This window comes from Coregonus lavaretus, assembly GCF_964263955.1.
Source record: "Coregonus lavaretus genome assembly, chromosome: 39".
NCBI classification, from domain to species: Eukaryota; Metazoa; Chordata; class Actinopteri; order Salmoniformes; family Salmonidae; genus Coregonus; species Coregonus lavaretus.
Window position 1 is genome coordinate 7117414 of NC_140026.1, and position 17872 is coordinate 7135285.

General features: G+C 45.4%; 1 protein-coding gene across 1 annotated transcript in view; it reads left to right on the plus strand.

The window, feature by feature from the left end:
• Positions 1–7217: 7217 nt before the first annotated feature.
• The window catches only part of LOC311112675 (galactose-3-O-sulfotransferase 4-like), a gene marked incomplete at both ends in the record, with an annotated part of 32880 nt that continues 22225 nt past the window's right edge, over positions 7218–17872 (plus strand). The window contains 3 exon segments of the mRNA XM_084155809.1: positions 7218–7251; positions 7672–7965; positions 14004–14550. Coding sequence (XP_084011935.1) covers positions 7218–7251; positions 7672–7965; positions 14004–14550 — 875 coding nt within the window.

Below are 17872 nucleotides of genomic sequence, written 5' to 3' on the forward strand. Positions count from 1 at the left end.
GAGTTGAAGTCTTGCATCTCGCTCGTCTCAATATCTGTTTGTGGCAACGCCATTTCACTGAGTTTAAGATACTTTGTGTGTCCACGCGTGTGTGAGTGCGTGTGTATGTGCATAGTTACAGTATGAGGTTGTCAGCGTTTAATAAACAGGCCTGGGTGACAGCGTGTGGGTGTGAGAATACAGAACAGTGGTAGTTTCTTCTTCACTAAGTTACAACCACATAGTCAACCGCCTTTGTGAAATGAAACCCTGCAAAATAATTACACGTTGTGCAAATTAAAATTGCATACATATCAGTCGCATGTCATGAATCACTCTGCACTGTGACCAAATGTTCCTATCTTTGACCGCTATGAGTGGTTGATTATTTTGTGATTGTTTCAAGCAGTGTAGCCTGGTCTCAGATCTGTACGCTTTTATAGCCAACTCCTTTGACAATACCAACATCAGAGGACCTAGCTAAAGCACAAACTGATATGGGACCAGAGCTAAGTAGACTGCACCATTGTAGCTGATCATCTTAATCATTTTGTGTGAGAAAACACTTCATTGCATCTTTTGGACTTTTCCCCTGAGTCTTGTCTACAAATCTAAATCTCTAAATCTTCAACTTCTCTCAGAGAGTTGTATCTCTTAATCATTCACACACACACACACACACACACACACACAAACATAAACACAAACACACACTCACACAAACACACAATCACACTCTTCCATTTCCAGGGCAGTCAGTTACAGTAGCTTGTCAGTTGCATGACAGTGCTATTGAGGTCACCACATTGGGCTAAAACAGAGTGCAGTGTGTGAAAACGTGCCAAACTGTCTTGTGTGAAAAGAGGACAGACAAGTGGCGTGTGTGTGTGTGTAGTTGTCTCTATAGGGGAGCTGTGCATCAAATAGAGAAGTGTGTGTGCGTGAGCGTGCGTGCGTGTGTGTGTGTGCGTATGTGTGTGTGTGTGTGTGTGTGTGTATTAAGCATCTCAATATGTCTGTGGGGAGTATCTGACCTCTATTTAACTGTGTTGCTCCCGCCCCATCTCTCCACTGCTGAGAAAGGGTAAAGAAGTCACCAACACACTATGCAAAGTGCAAACAACAAACACAGGGGGATACCCCTAACATTGAAACTAGGACAGACTACCACAAGTACTCTATTTGAGACGTCTAGGCCAAGAAACGAATGCTTTATTAAGTTGACATACTAATTTCTGAACCAAATCATTGTCAATCTATCAATCGAAATCAGGAGACTATAGCCTATCAAACAAACTAAGGCATAAAACCCTTCCCCCCAAAGCCCTGCACATTGATCAGGTGCAGGAGTGAGCTAGAGAGAGAGAGAAAAAAACTCATTTGGATTTTATGGTCATAAGATAGAAGCCATAAAGGCTTTAGCCCCTGGACCATTATTCTGCTAACTGTGGGTCATTACAGCTGGACTATAGGGTATAACAGAAACAGCTAGAGAGACGACATGCTCCACTGGAGTGTGTCCGTCCACCAGACAAAAAGAGGACAATAATATACTGGAGAGAGGAGGGAAGGAGGAAAGGAGGATAGGAGGAAAGGAGGGAAGGAGGGAAGGAGGGAAGGAGGAAAGGAGGGAAGAAGGAAAGGAAAGAGGGGCATGACAGGGAGGAGGGACAAAGATAATAGTTTGAGGATTTGCGAGTTTGAAAAATGAAGGTTGTGGGGAGATCTCTTTAGCTGCTATTGTTGTGTGACTTTTTCCACCCTGTCTAACTTTCTTTTTTGGTTGTGGGGAGATCTCTTTTGTGTTTGGGTGCTGAAAAGTCTGAAGGTGTGTGTGGGGGGGGGGGGGGGGGGGTCATGGAGAGTTTAATTGCTGTAGTTGAGTGTTGTTTGTATGAATCAATACATTTTCTAAACAGTATGATTGGTTTTATTACAGATTAAGTAGCCTACACACTGTTCTTGAAGTGTTGTTTATTGACGCTTGAGGTATAGGCCTATAGCCAGGCCTTGAGGTATAGGCCTATAGCCAGGCCTTGAGGTATAGGCCTATAGCCAGGCCTTGAGGTATAGGCCTATAGCCAGGCCTTGAGGTATAGGCCTATAGCCAGGCCTTGAGGTATAGGCCTATAGCCACGCCTTGAGGTATAGGCCTATAGCCACGCCTTGAGGTATAGGCCTATAGCCACGCCTTGAGGTATAGGCCTATAGCCACGCCTTGAGGTATAGGCCTATAGCCACGCCTTGAGGTATAGGCCTATAGCCACGCCTTGAGGTATAGGCCTATAGCCAGGCCTTGAGGTATAGGCCTATAGCCAGGCCTTGAGGTATAGGCCTATAGCCAGGCCTTGAGGTATAGGCCTATAGCCAGGCCTTGAGGTATAGGCCTATAGCCACGCCTTGAGGTATAGGCCTATAGCCACGCCTTGAGGTATAGGCCTATAGCCACGCCTTGAGGTATAGGCCTATAGCCACGCCTTGAGGTATAGGCCTATAGCCACGCCTTGAGGTATAGGCCTATAGCCACGCCTTGAGGTATAGGCCTATAGCCAGGCCTTGAGGTATAGGCCTATAGCCAGGCCTTGAGGTATAGGCCTATAGCCACGCCTTGAGGTATAGGCCTATAGCCACGCCTTGAGGTATAGGCCTATAGCCACGCCTTGAGGTATAGGCCTATAGCCAGGCCTTGAGGTATAGGCCTATAGCCACGCCTTGAGGTATAGGCCTATAGCCAGGCCTTGAGGTATAGGCCTATAGCCAGGCCTTGAGGTATAGGCCTATAGCCACGCCTTGAGGTATAGGCCTATAGCCACGCCTTGAGGTATAGGCCTATAGCCACGCCTTGAGGTATAGGCCTATAGCCAGGCCTTGAGGTATAGGCCTATAGCCAGGCCTTGAGGTATAGGCCTATAGCCACGCCTTGAGGTATAGGCCTATAGCCACGCCTTGAGGTATAGGCCTATAGCCACGCCTTGAGGTATAGGCCTATAGCCAGGCCTTGAGGTATAGGCCTATAGCCACGCCTTGAGGTATAGGCCTATAGCCAGGCCTTGAGGTATAGGCCTATAGCCAGGCCTTGAGGTATAGGCCTATAGCCACGCCTTGAGGTATAGGCCTATAGCCACGCCTTGAGGTATAGGCCTATAGCCACGCCTTGAGGTATAGGCCTATAGCCAGGCCTTGAGGTATAGGCCTATAGCCAGGCCTAATGCTTTTATTGCAGTTGAGGGGCATAAAGCCTGAATAAGTGACACACATTATCACCATGTCAAATATGCCATTTTCAGCTGTTATTAAAACTGTAGCACATCAGTAGACCTAGTCTGCATGCCAAAATAACTCCATTCGCTTTCTAAACTTTTTTTTTTTTTTTTTACTTTGGCAAAGGGTAAAGTCTACAATATGCAGTCCACTCTGTTTGTTACATATTCTAGTTTTGGAAACAGAAAACTGTACGGCTCCCGAGTGGCGCAGCGGTCTAAGGCACTGCATCTCAGTGCTTGAGGTGTCACTACAGGCTGATGGCCAATGAGAGGCTTTGAAGCCACAGGCCACCATATTGGTACTCCTCAGAAGGAAGCGGTCTATACTGGAATTGTCCAGTGTATATATAAAAAGGGACAAAATTACATGTATTTAAGCATTTCTTTGTTGTAGTGGGGACAGTAAAATTAGTACTCAAAAAAAAGAAAACTTTAAGTAATATTGTTTTTATATATATATATATGTTATGTTCAGGTCACATAATATAATTTAAGGTGTGTGTAAAATCTTTTTTACAACAGAGGAGTACCAAAATGGCTGCGTGGTGGCTTCAAAACAGCGCCCCCTGTCGGTCATCTAGGGTTATTGATTGGAACCCTTATTTTATTTTGTATTATTATTATTATAATTTTTTTTATGGTAGGTGGAATTATCATGCGTTGTCAATCATTGACTAATGTCGCCCAATAGGGGTCCTTAACTCTACATATCAATGAGCTCCTGTTGGGTCAAATCTGGGTGGGCGTCTGTCCACGGTGGCGGTTCTGGCCCTGGTCGTGGTCCCCACCCCACCTTAGTCACTATCCGCTTCCGTAGCCTCCTCCACATGACCACCCCCCAACTAAACCCCACTGGATTAAGGGGCGGCACCGGACTAACGGGCAGTACCGGACTAAGGGGCAGCACCAGGATAAGGGGCAGCACCGGGCTAAGGGACAGCACCGGACTCACTGGCGGATCCTGGCTGGCTGGCTCTGGCGGGTCCTGGCTGGACGGCTCTGGCGGATCCTGGCTAAGGTGGGGTGGGGACCACGACCAGGGCCAGAACCGCCACCGTGGACAGACGCCCACCCAGACCCTCCCCTAGACTGTATGCTGGTGCGCCCGGAGTGCGCACCTTTAGGGGGGGGTACTGTGACACTCTGGCTCCGGGACGTTTGTATTTGAGCCAGGGTGTATTTTGTGTTGTTGGGTTTTGGTTTGGTTATGTTGGGCATTTGGGTGTATTTCTATGTTTGCATTTCTGGTGGTTGTATTTCTAGGTTTGGTCGATGACTCCCAATCGGAGGTAACGAGTGTCAGCTGTCGGCTCGTTATCTCTGATTGGGAGCCATATTTATTCTGTATGTTTTCCTGTGGGTATTGTGGGTTTTTGTTCCAAGTTCAGTCATTGTCACTGTTGGACTTCACGTTCGTCTTTTGTTTTGTATTGACGTGCTTTATAAATTAAAGTCATCATGTTCACTCGCAACGCTGCGTATTGGTCCGCTTCCTCAGACGATCGTGACAGAAAAACCCACCATAAGAGGACCAAGCAGCGTGTCAAGCGGCAACAGGACCCAGCTCCAAAGGTCTGGACATGGGAGGAGATTTTGGACGGAAAAGGGTCCTGGACTTGGGAGGAAATCCTAGCGGGAGAGTATCGCCGCCCTCGTGAAGAGCTGGAGGCAGCTAAAGCCGAGAGGAGGCGGTATGAGGAGGCAGCACGGAGTCAAGGCTGGAAGCCCGTGGGTACTACCCAAAAATTTCTTGGGGGGGGGCTAAAAGGGAGTGTGGCGAAGTCAGGTAGGAGACCTGCGCCTACTCCCTGGACTTACCGTGGAGAGCGAGAGTACGGGCAGACACCGTGTTACGCAGTAGAGCGCATGGTGTCTCCTGTACGCAGGCATAGCCCGGTTCGACACATTCCAGCTCCACGTATCGGCCGGGCTAGATTGAGCATTGAGCCGGATGTCATGAGGCCGGCCCAACGCATCAGGCCACCAGTGCGTCTTCTCGGTCCGGCGTACATGGCACCAGCCTTACGCATGGTGTTCCCGGTTCGCCCTCATAGGCCGGTGCGGGTTATTCCACCTCCCCGTACTGGTCGGGCGACGGGGAGCACCAACCCGGGTAAGGTTGGGCAGGCTCAGTGCTCAAGGGGGCCAGTAAGCCTGCACGGTCCGGTATTTCCGGCGCCACCTCCCCGCTCCAGTCCAGTACCACCAGTGCCTACACCACGCACTAGGCTTCCTGTAAGTCTGCAGAGCCCTGTGTCTCCTCCACGCACTAGCTGTATGGTGCGTGTCTCCAGCCTTTTCCCACCAGTGCCTACACCACGCACCAAGTCTCCTGTGTGTCCCCCGAGTCCTGTGCGTCCTGTTGCTGCTCTCCGCACTAGGCGTTATGAGAGTCCCCAGGGTCCAGCATGCCCTGTTCCGGCTCTCCGCACTAGCCCTTATGTGCGTCCCCAGGGTCCAGCATACCCTGTTGCTTCTCCCCGCACTAGCCCTGAGATGCGTGTCCTCAGCCCGGTACCTCCAGTTCCGGCACCACGCACCAGGCCTACGGTGCGCCTCAGACGGCCAGAGTCTGCCGTCTGCCCAACGGGGCCTGAACTGCCCGTCTGCCCAAAGGCGCTTAAGCCGCCCGTCTGCCATGAGCCGGAGCCGTCCGCCAGACCGGAGCCGCTAGAGCCTTCCTCCAGACAGGATCAGCCAGAGCCTTCCGCCAGACAGGATCAGCCAGAGCCTTCCTCCAGACAGGATCGGTCAGAGCCTTCCGCCAGCCATGAGCAGCCAGATCCGTCAGCCGGCCATGAGCAGCCAGATCCGTCAGCCAGCCATGAGCAGCCAGATCCGTCGGCCAGCCATGAGCAGCCAGATCCGTCGGCCAGCCATGAGCAGCCAGATCCGTCAGCCAGCCATGAGCAGCCAGATCCGTCGGCCAGCCATGAGCAGCCAGATCCGTCAGCCAGCCATGAGCAGCCAGATCCGTCAGCCAGCCATGAGCAGCCAGATCCTTCAGCCAGCCATGAGCCGTCCAGCCAGGATCCGCCAGAGCCGTCCAGCCAGGACCCGCCAGAGCCAGACAGCCAGGATCCGCCAGTGAGTCCGGTGCTGTCCCTTAGCCCGGTGCTGTCCCTTAGCCCGGTGCTGCCCCTTATCCTGGTGCTGCCCCTTAGTCCGGTACTGCCCCTTAGTCCGGTGCTGCCCCTTAGTCCGGTGCTGCCCGTTAGTCCGGTGCCGCCCCTTAATCCAGTGGGGTTTAGTTGGGGGGTGGTCATGTGGAGGAGGCTACGGAGGCGGATAGTGACTAAGGTGGGGTGGGGACCACGACCAGGGCCAGAACCGCCACCGTGGACAGACGCCCACCCAGACCCTCCCCTAGACTGTATGCTGGTGCGCCCGGAGTGCGCACCTTTAGGGGGGGGTACTGTGACACTCTGGCTCTGGGACTTTTGTATTTGAGCCAGGGTGTATTTTGTTTTGTTGGGTTTTGGTTTGGTTATGTTGGGCATTTGGGTTATTTCTAGGTTTGCCTTTCTGTTGGTTTCATTTCTAGGTTTGGTCGATGACTCCCAATCGGAGGTAACGAGTGTCAGCTGTCGGCTCGTTATCTCTGATTGGGAGCCATATTTATTCTGTATGTTTTCTTGTGGGAGTTGTGGGTTTTTGTTCCTGTGTAGTCTTTGTCACTATTGGACTTCACATTCGTCGCTTTGGTTTGTTGTTTTTGGTTGCTTTAAGTAATAAAGTCAACATGTTCTTTTCACTCGCTGCGCCTTGGTCTCCTTCACTCCTCGACGAACGTGACAGGGACAAAATTACATGTATTTAAGCATTTCTTTGTTGTAGTGGGGACAGTAAAATTAGTACTCAAAAAAAAGAAAACTTTAAGTAATATTGTTTTTATATATATATATGTTATGTTCAGGTCACATAATATAATTTAAGGTGTGTGTAAAATCTTTTTTACAACAGAGGAGTACCAAAATGGCTGCGTGGTGGCTTCAAAACACCGCCCCCTGTCGGTCATCTAGGGTTAATACATATCATTGATTGGAACCCTTATTTTATTTTGTATTATTATTTTTTATTTATTTTTTATGGTGGGTGGAATTATCATGCGTTGTCAATCATTGACTAATGTCGCCCAATAGGGGTCCTTAACTCTACATATCAATGAGCTCCTGTTGGGTCAAATCAGTCAAATGATTGACAGCTCATGACAACCTGGAATTCAAAGCAAGCCAGGGAATGGGATAGAACCTCCTTCACTACCCTGATCACATTTACCAGTTGAAATAAAAAAATGTAAAATGAGCCCGTTCTCATATAGCTCCTCCCACCAGCCTCATCTGATGCATTGTAGGCGTACTAACCCTGACTGAGTTGTTTCTCACCCCTGACTCACTGCTACCCCCCTGTGGTTCTTCTGTATCTCTAGGTACCGGCCTCCCTGCTGGTCCCAGCGACGGGTTCGAATCCCGGCAGCGCTACAGCAGTGGCTACATCCAGTGTATGCAGGAGGTCCACAACCTGCTCCTGGGCTGTCCAGGCATGGACAAGCCTCTAGGGGCCCGGCTCCTCAATCACCTCCTCAAGTCTCTGCCCCACATCAGCTCAGAAACTGGGCCTGGAAACACTGGTGGCAATGGGCCCAATCGGACCCCAACTAGGGCTATAACTGGTGGGGTGAATGGGACCAAGGGGGTGAATGGGACTCCGATTAGGGCCACTGGTAATGGTAGTGTTGGTGGTGGTAGTAGTAGTAGTATTAATTAATTAAAACAATAGTAAATGTGAATCATCTTTTGTATGCTAACGTTATGAATACTAAATCATATAAATACAATTCTATTGTGTATGGGTATTAAAAATGACAATTATATCTAACAATCAGGCTAGTTTTATGAAAATGCGTATTATATCCGGATAGCGTGGCCGAGCGGTCTAAGGCGCTGGATTAAGGCTCCAGTCTCTTCGGGGGCGTGGGTTCGAATCCCACCGCTGTCAGGTAACTTTTGACTGAACTTCATTTGGTCTGACCGTAGAAGGAATAAACTGTAATTTTACCCGAACGCCCCATTGCCAATTGCAATTAACAGTACGTAGTACAAATATACAACAAATCATGTATCTATAATCCTTAACGGAAGGATACATATATATACATATATACACTACCAGTCAAAGGTTTGGACACACCTACTAATTCAAGGTGTTTTCTTTATTTGTTACTATTTTTTACATTGTAGAATACTAGTGAAGACATCAAAACTATGAAATAACACATATGGAATCATGTAGTAACCAAAAAAGTGTTAAACAAATCCAAATATATTTTATATTTCAGATTCTTCAAATAGCCACCCTTTGCCTTGATGACAGCATTGCACACTCAAGTCAAATCTAATTTGATTTGCCACATACAACAGTGAAATGCTTACTTACAAGCCCATAACCAACAATTGCGTTGAGGTCGGGGGATTGTGGAGGCCAGGTCATCTGATGCAGCACTCCATCACTCTCCTTCTTGGCCCGAGTGGCGCAGTGGTCTTGAGCTGTGCCACTAGAGATCCTGGTTCGAATCCAGGCTCTGCTGTAGCCGGCCGCAACCGGGAGACCAATGGGGCGGTGCACAATTGGCCCAGCGTCGTCCAGGGTAGGGGAGGGAATGGCCAGCAGGGAGGTAGCTCAGTTGGTAGAGCATGGCGTTTGCAACGCCAGGGTTGTGGGTTCCATTCCCATGGGGTATGAAAATTATAAATAATAATGTATGCACTAACTGTAAGTCGCTCTGGATAAGAGCGTCTGCTAAATGACGTAAATGTAAAATAGCCCTTACACAGCCTGGAGATGTGTTGGGTCATTGTCCTGTTGAAAAACAAATGATAGTCCCACTAAGCCCAAACCAGATGGGATGGCGTATCGTTGCAGAATGCTGTGGTAGCCATGCTGGTTAGGTGTGCATTGAATTCTAAAAATCACAGACAGTGTTACCAGCAAAGCACCCCCACACCATAACACCTCCTCCTCCGTGCTTTACGGTGGAAAATACACATGCGGAGATCATTTGTTAACCCAAACCGCGTCTCACAAAGACACGGCGGTTGGAACCAAAAATCTCAAATTTGGACGCCAAACCAAAGGACACATTTCCACTGGTCTATTGTCCATTGCTCGTGTTTCTTGGCCCAAGCTAGTCTCTTCTTCTTATTGGTGTCCTTTAGTAGTGGTTTCTTTGCAGCAATTTGACCATGAAGGTCTGATTCACACAGTCTCCTCTGAACAGTTGATGTTGAGATGTGTCTGTTACTTCAACTCTGTGATGCATTTATTTGGGCTGCGATTTCTGAGGCTGATAACTCTAATGAACTTATCCTCTGGGTTTTCCATTCCTGTGGCAGTCCTCATGAGTGCCAGTTTCAGCATAGCTCTTGATGGTTTTTGCGAGTGCACTTGAAGAAACTTTCAAAGTTCTTGAAATGTTCCGCATTGACTGACCTTCATGTCTTAAAGTAATGATGGAGTGTTGTTTCTCTTTGCTTATTTGAGCTGTTCTTGCCATAATATGGACTTGGTCTTTTACCAAATATGGCTACCTTCTGTATACCTTGTCACAACACAACTGATTGGCTCAAACGCATTAAGAAGGAAAGAAAATCCAAAAATTAACTTTTAAGAAGGCACATCTGTTAATTGAAATGAATTCCAGGTGACTACCTCGTGAAGCTGGTTGAGAGAATGCCAAGAGTGTGCAAAGCTGTCATCAAGTCAAAGGATGGCTATTTGAAGAATCTCAAATATAAAATATATTTTGATTTGTTTAACACTTTCGTTACTATATGATTCCATATGTGTTATTTCATAGTTTTGACATCTTGACTATTATTCTACAATGTAGAAAATAGTAAAATATAAAGAAAAACCCTTGAATGAGTAGGTGTGTCTAAACTTTTGACTGCTAGTGTGCATCTCCGTAATGTCCGCGGTGTACATAAGGAAGGCAAAACATTTCACCACTAGGTGTCACGGTTGCGTTAGTAATGACTTTTTATTCATCCCTGGTTTGTCTGTGTACATTCAATGGCATTTTTCACCTACTTTAAAACCACAAAATGTTCTCCTAAACCAGATTGGTTGATTTATGTTAACCATTAGGACTATATATATATATATATATATATATATATAATAAATCTACCAATCTGGTTTAGGAGAACACTTAGTGGTTTTAAAGTAGGTGAAAATGCAGTAGAATGTACACAGACAAACCAGGGATGAATAAAAAGTCATATATATATATATATATATATATATATATATATATATATATATATATATATATACACACACACACATATACAGTGCATTCGGAAAGAATTCAGACCCCTTGACTTTTTCCACATTTTGTTACATTACAGCCTTATTCTAAAAGGGATATTTTTTTATTTTTTTATTTTTTTTATCTCATCAATCTACACACAATACACCATAATGACAAATCAAAAACAATTTATAAAAAAATAGATAACTGAAATATCACATTTACATACACTACCAGTCAAAGGTTTGGACACACCTACTCATTCAAGGGTTTTTCTTTATTTGTACTATTTTTTACATTGAAGAATAATTGTGAAGACATCAAAACTATGAAATAACACATATGTAATCATGTAGTAACCAAAAAAGTGATCATCTGTTCACCCACACCGCGTCTCACAAAGACACGGCGGTTGGAACCAAAAATCACAAATTTGGACTCCAGAGCAAACACATTTCCACCGGTCTAATGTCCATTGCTCGTGTTTCTTGGTCCAAGCACGTCTCTTCTTATTATTGGTGTCCTTTAGTAGTGGTTTCTTTAAAGCAATTCGACCATGAAGGCCTGATTCACACAGTCTCCTCTAAACAGTTGATGTTGAGATGTGTCTGTTACTTCAACTCTGTGAAGCATTTATTTGGGCTGCAATTTCTGAGGCTGGTAACTCTAATGAACTTATCGTCTGCAGCAGAGGTAACTCTGGGTTTTCCATTCCTGTGGCAGTCCTCATGAGTGCCAGTTTCATCATAGCGCTTGATGGTTTTTGCGACTGCACTTGAAGAAACTTTCAAAGTTCTTGAAATGTTCCGTATTGACTGACCTTCATGTCTTAAAGTAATGATGGACTGTCGTTTCTCTTTGCTTATTTGAGCTGTTCTTGCCATAATATGAACTTGGTATTTTACCAAATAGGGCTATCTTCTGTATACCCCCCCTACCTTGTCACAACACAGCTGATTGGCTCAAACACATTAAGAAGGAAAGAAATTCCAAAAATTAACTTTTAAGAAGGCACGTCTGTTAATTGAAATGCATTCCAGGTGACTACCTCATGAAGCTGGTTGAGAGAATGCCAAGCGTGTGCAAAGCTGTCATCAAGGCAAAGGCTCTCAAATATAAAACATATTTTGATTTGTATAACACTTTTTTGGTTACTACATGATTCCATATGTGTTATTTCATAGTTTTGATGTCTTCACCATTATTCTACAATGTGGAAAACAGTAAAAATAAAGAAAAAACCTTGAACGAGCAGGTGTGTCCAAACTTTTGACTGGTGCTGTAAGTATTCAGACCCTTTACTCAGTACTTTGTTGAAGCACCTTTGGCGACGATTACAGCCTTGAGTCTTCTTGGGTATGACGCTACAAGCTTGGTACACCTGTATTTGGGGAGTTTCTCCCATTTTTCTCTGCAGATCCTCTCAAACTTTGTCAGGTTGGATGGGGAGCGTCGCTGCACAGTTATTTTCAGGTCTCTCCAGACATGTTAGATGGAGTTCAAGTCCAGGCTCTGGCTGGGCCACTCAAGGACATTCAGAGACTTGTCCCGAAGCCACTCCTGCGTTGTCTCGGCTGTGTGCTTAGGGTCGTTGTCCTGTTGGAAGGTGAACCTTCGCCCCAGTCTGAGGTCCTGAGTGCACTGGAGCAGGTTTTTATCAAGGATCTCTCTGTACTTTGCTCCGTTTATCTTTCCCTCGATCCTGACTATTCTCCCAGTCCCTGCCGCTGAAAAACATCCCCGCAGCATGATGCTGTCACCACCATGCTTAACCGTAGGGATGGTGCCGGGTTTCCTCCATCCGTGAGGCTTTGGCATTCAGGCCAAAGAGTTCAATCTTGGTTTCATCAGACCAGAGAATCTTGTTTCTCATGGTCTGAGAGTCCTTTAGGTGCCATTTGGCAAACTCCAAGCAGGCTGTCATGGTAGAGTGGCCTTCCGTCTGGCCACTCTACCATTAAGGCCTGATTGGGGGAGTGCTGCAGAGATGGTTGTCCTTCTGGAAGGTTCTCCCATCTGCACAAAGAAACTCTGAAGCTCTGTCAGAGTGACCATCAGGTTCTTGGTCACCTCCCTGACCAAGGCCCTTCTCCCCCGATTGCTCAATTTGGCCCGGTGGCCAGCAATAGGAAGAGTCTTGTAAGGTCCCACAATCCTGTCTCGGCGCTCTACGGACAATTCCTTCAACCTCATGGCTTGGTTTTTGCTCTGACATGCACTGTCAACTGTGGGACCTTACATAGACAGGTGTGTGCCTTTCCAAATCATGTCCAGTCAATTGAATTTACCACAGGTGGACTCCAATCAAGTTGTAGAAACATCTCAAGGATGATCAGTGGAAACAGGATGCACCTGAGCTCAATTTCAATTCTCAAAGCAAAGGGTCTGAATACATATGTAAATAAGGTATTTCTGTTTTTAATTTGTAATAAATTGGCAAAAATTTGTAACAACCTATTTTCACTTTGTCATTATGGGATATTGTGTGCAGATTGATGAGGAAAATGTTTAATTTAATACATTTTAGAATAAGGCTGTAATGTAACAAAATGTGGAAAAAGTCAAGGGGTCTGAATACTTTCCGAATGCAATGTAATATGTAAACGCTGATAATTATCAAGTGTATTGTTGTTGATTTGTATTTATATCCCTGACCTTTTTCTTTTTTTCCATATAATTGATCGAATTTTGATTCGGATGGTCGGGAAGGAGAGAGACAGAGTGCTGCCCCTGAACTGTGAAGAAAGCACTAAGGTTCCTGGAATTCCCTAGTGGGATAAAATTATTTCCTTATGGTGTTATCAAGGGTTGTAATTCTAATTTTATTTGTTATTCTGATTTTGTTTATTTTTATTTATCCGGCAGTGTTATTTTTTGGGTGGGGGGCGCATGAATCACGGTCGCCACACAAATCTATGCCCAATGTCTAATTTGTCAAGCCTGCCAGTCACCTGGGACCCTTTTTGTAAATATGCAAAGTAATTTTGTTCATGTGCCAGCCTGTAAAATAAAAAAATATTTGTTGGTAATGGTTGACAGTAACTCCAAATGGGTTGAAGCCTTCCCCACATCAAATGAGGAAGCAAAGACTGTGGCTAAGTGTCTGTGACAAGATATTGTTCCACGATTCGGTATACCACAAAAGTTTAGATAGCGATAGGGGGACACATTTCACTTCGAAGATAATGAAAGAACTGTGTGACATGACGCAAGTTAAGAGAAATGTGCATGTAAAGTTTCACCCAGAAAGTTCTGGACTTGTAGAACGCTACAGTGGCGTTCTGAAAAATAAACTGGCAAAAAAATATGTGCTCAAACAGGACTTGCCTGGGTGGAGGTGCTACCCACAGCCTTGTTTTCAATGCGTTCCACCACAGTCAGAAAAACTGGCCTCAGTCCACATGAGGTACAGATGGCTAGCCTCATTAGGACTCCTGCGTCACCACCAGCTGCAGTCCCAGATCTGCATCTGTTGGATGACACTATGATGAAGTGCTGCATGGCTCTGACTAACTGTATTCGAGCTGTTCACTCACAGGTCTCTGCTGCCCAAACTACCTCAGACGACCGTCCCCATCACAATCTCCAGCCTGGAGATCGGGTAATGGTCAGGAGGCATGACAGAGGTAAAGAACCTTTGAAACCCAGGTGGAAAGGACCACATCCGATCTCCCTCACCAACCCAACGGCGGTAAAGTGCTTAGGGAAAGACACCTGGATCCACGCCTCCCACTGTAAGCAAGCAGCAGAGCCAGAAGAAGATGTTACTATTTTACTCCTACAACCCAGTAGGGGCACTCTGCTCACCCTGAGACTCGCAGCCATTGTGGCTGTGGGCATCCTCTGGGTGGTAGCAGACTTCCAGCAAGAGGAGGGTGAACGTGCTAGTAACCTCTCCCCGACCTCTCTGCTCCAACGAGGCCCGGCTTCCACAGGGGGAAGGCCAGAAGTAGCTGACCTGAACCTGGACCCTGGTGACCCCCTGGTGACCCCCTGGTGACCCCCTGGACCTGAGAAGAAGAAAAAGAGGACATGAATAGATCTGGGTTCAAATAGTACTTGAAGATTGACTAACTTTATCTGTGCTTGATTGAGTATACCTGGCGCGAATGGAACCAATGGAATAGTCCCAAAAGTCAAACCCCAACCCTGTTATCCGGCCTGATCTATCTCTCTTAGGCAGGTCACGGCAAATACTCAAAGTATTTGGAAGATTTCAAGTATGATTTGAACCCACTCTTGCCCTAAGCTTCCACTGGTGCCCCCAATTGAGGACAGCCAAGACAGTGAACGTAGTGACTGTAACTAGGAAGTAAGTCACCGTGAGTGACACCTCCTGTTAACACGATTGTGTAAACTAGTTCATCATCTACAGTTTACCGACACACACACATAGACACACACACAAGGATGTGCTTTGGGCTCCTAGGCCCTTTTTACAAAGCGTCTCACTCGCAGAGTCAGAGTGCTGATCTAGGATCAGGTCCCCCCTGTCCATATCATTTTATTCATTATGATCTAACTGGCGAAACTGATCCTAGACCAGCACTCCTACTCTGAGATGCTTTGAGAATACAGGCCCTGATACGTTGTCATCTTACAATCCAGCTCCATTCAACTCCTGGACAGTTGTTTTCAGTCTCATGTGTAAGGACAGGGTCCCGCTTCAAATGGATCCAAATTAACCCCATGGTACTATCCTGTCTCCAAATTAACCCTATAGTACTATCCTGTCTCCAAATTAACCCTATAGTACTATCCTGTCTCCAAATTAACCCTATAGTACTATCCTGTCTCCAAATTAATCCTATAGTACTATCCTGTCTCCAAATTAACCCTATAGTACTATCCTGTCTCCAAATTAATCCTATAGTACTATCCTGTCTCCAAATTAATCCTATAGTACTATCCTGTCTCCAAATTAATCATATAGTACTATCCTGTCTCCAAATTAACCCTATAGTACTATCCTGTCTCCAAATTAATCATATAGTACTATCCTGTCTCCAAATTAATCCTATAGTACTATCCTGTCTCCAAATTAATCCTATAGTACTATCCTGTCTCCAAATTAATCATATAGTACTATCCTGTCTCCAAATGAACCCTATAGTACTATCCTGTCTCCAAATGAACCCTATAGTACTATCCTGTCTCCAAATGAACCCTACAGTACTATCCTGTCTTCAAATGAACCCTATAGTACTATCCTGTCTCCAAATTAATCCTATGGTACTATCCTGTCTCCAAATTAACCCTACAGTACTATCCTGTCTCCAAATGAACCCTATAGTACTATCCTGTCTCCAAATGAACCCTATAGTACTATCCTGTCTCCAAATTAATCCTATAGTACTATCCTGTCTCCAAATTAACCCCATGGTACTATCCTGTCTCCAAATTAATCCTATAGTACTATCCTGTTTCCAAATTATCCCTACCTAGTACCCTATCTTGTCTGACTTGCCAATGCTATCATAAGTTGATGACAAGCAGTCACCGTATATGCTTGTGAATTGAGTTTTTCCCCCCGTTTAAACTCTAATGTAATGTGTCGATTTTAACAATCCCCCATAAGGTTGCAACATTTCAATAACCTTCCGTAAATTCCTGGATGGGGGATTCCCAGATTCCATACTTATTCCCTCCTGATTCCAGGAATCGTCCAACCAGGATTTCTGGAAACCTTGGGAATAGGCCTAACCCAAGCAAAACCAATGCATTTGCTTCTGGTTTTTGGGTTGCAATACTTTAATATTCTCTCTCCTTCCTAAACCTGCCTACTAAGATGTTTACCCTCTAGTAATGGAGATTCTTTCCCCATAGGCTTAAATGTGCAAATTGCAAGATGGTAATGATCTGGTACAGTGCAACTGTCTGAGGGGTTGGGTAGCCTGTATAGGCTACATTGTTGACATAGCACCAGTATAAGAGTGCTGAACAGTATCAGTAAGAGATCAGAGCTCAGGTCGCCTCCCCCATTGAAATGCATCCTATTGAATATAACCTTCTGGATAGCCCTTCTGTCCATTTCATTCGCTGTGAAATGCATCCTATTGAAGGTAAACTTTTGGATAGCCCTGCTGTCAATTTAATTCACTATGAAATGTGTCCTCGGTAAACCTGTCTGAGTAGGCTGGGCCTGTGGATTGCAACGTTACAGAACATTGATAGAAATATATTGTTTTGACAATGTCGTGTCATGTAATCGTGCCAGCTCTATTCAATACATTTCCATCTGAGAGCCTGTTCAGAAAGGTTCAACATTACAGAAAATACAGATAGGACTGTCTTGTCTGTCATGTTCTATACGTCACATTTCTACATGCATGTAGAAATGTGCGTTGGCAATGTTTCACCTCAATGAGCGCTGCCTGTTCAGAAAGGTGTGTTACAGAATGTTCACAAGGAAAGGCATTACATAGAACAGATAGGACTGTCTTGTCTGTCATGTTCTATACATCGCATTTCTACGTGCAGTGCTCTGAACATTTCACCCCAGGCCAGCCACACAGAGACACCCTTCACTAGAAGTGATAACTGTCTGCTCTTTTCATTGTATTTCTATGATTCACTGCGATAGAAATTTACCTGGCTAAAAGGTGAGCCACTTTCATGGTACGCTACCAGTTATCCCGAGTTGAACTCAGAGTTGATCAAAGTTATTAGAAGTGGTGTGTATTCATGGATGACATGGGAAGACAGGCTTCTCCAAAAAATGCACCAAGAAAAAAGAAACAAAACATAAAATAATGTATCTTTCGTCTCTCTGTGTTGCATAATTGTCCTTCAATTCGCAAAAGAGGCTGACTGTAACTCACTGGAGAAAGCATCCGAACGAGTGAAACAGCGCCCCCTCTGTCTCTGTATGTGTAGGCCATCTATCTGATGCTGCCAGGTCATAAAGATTATTACATTGTTTGCATTGAATGCAAAGGAAGCCAGTGAGCTTTTGGCCTCCCTTGAAATATTTTGTTAAAAAATAATAACCAATCAGCGTTGAGCTAAACTGAGTGAGCTCAACTGTGAATGGTCCTGGTGCACCAAAAAATGTGTCAAGGGTATTGACAGAAACAACTTGAATTGTTGCATCTCGTTGTGTTGTTGTCCTCCGGTGGTTAGCTAGCTAGCTAAAATTGTCCCTTTCTCTAATTAAGCCATGGATGGAGATAGGGATTTGGACTTTTACTTTATTCTCCGTACTGGCCAATGATTGTAACTGCGATTCTGATAAAACCATTAATTCATGCATTGTGCCCTTGGACTGAAAGGATGGAAGTTCTATATGTAGCTAGATGTAGAAGGCTAATGTTAACTA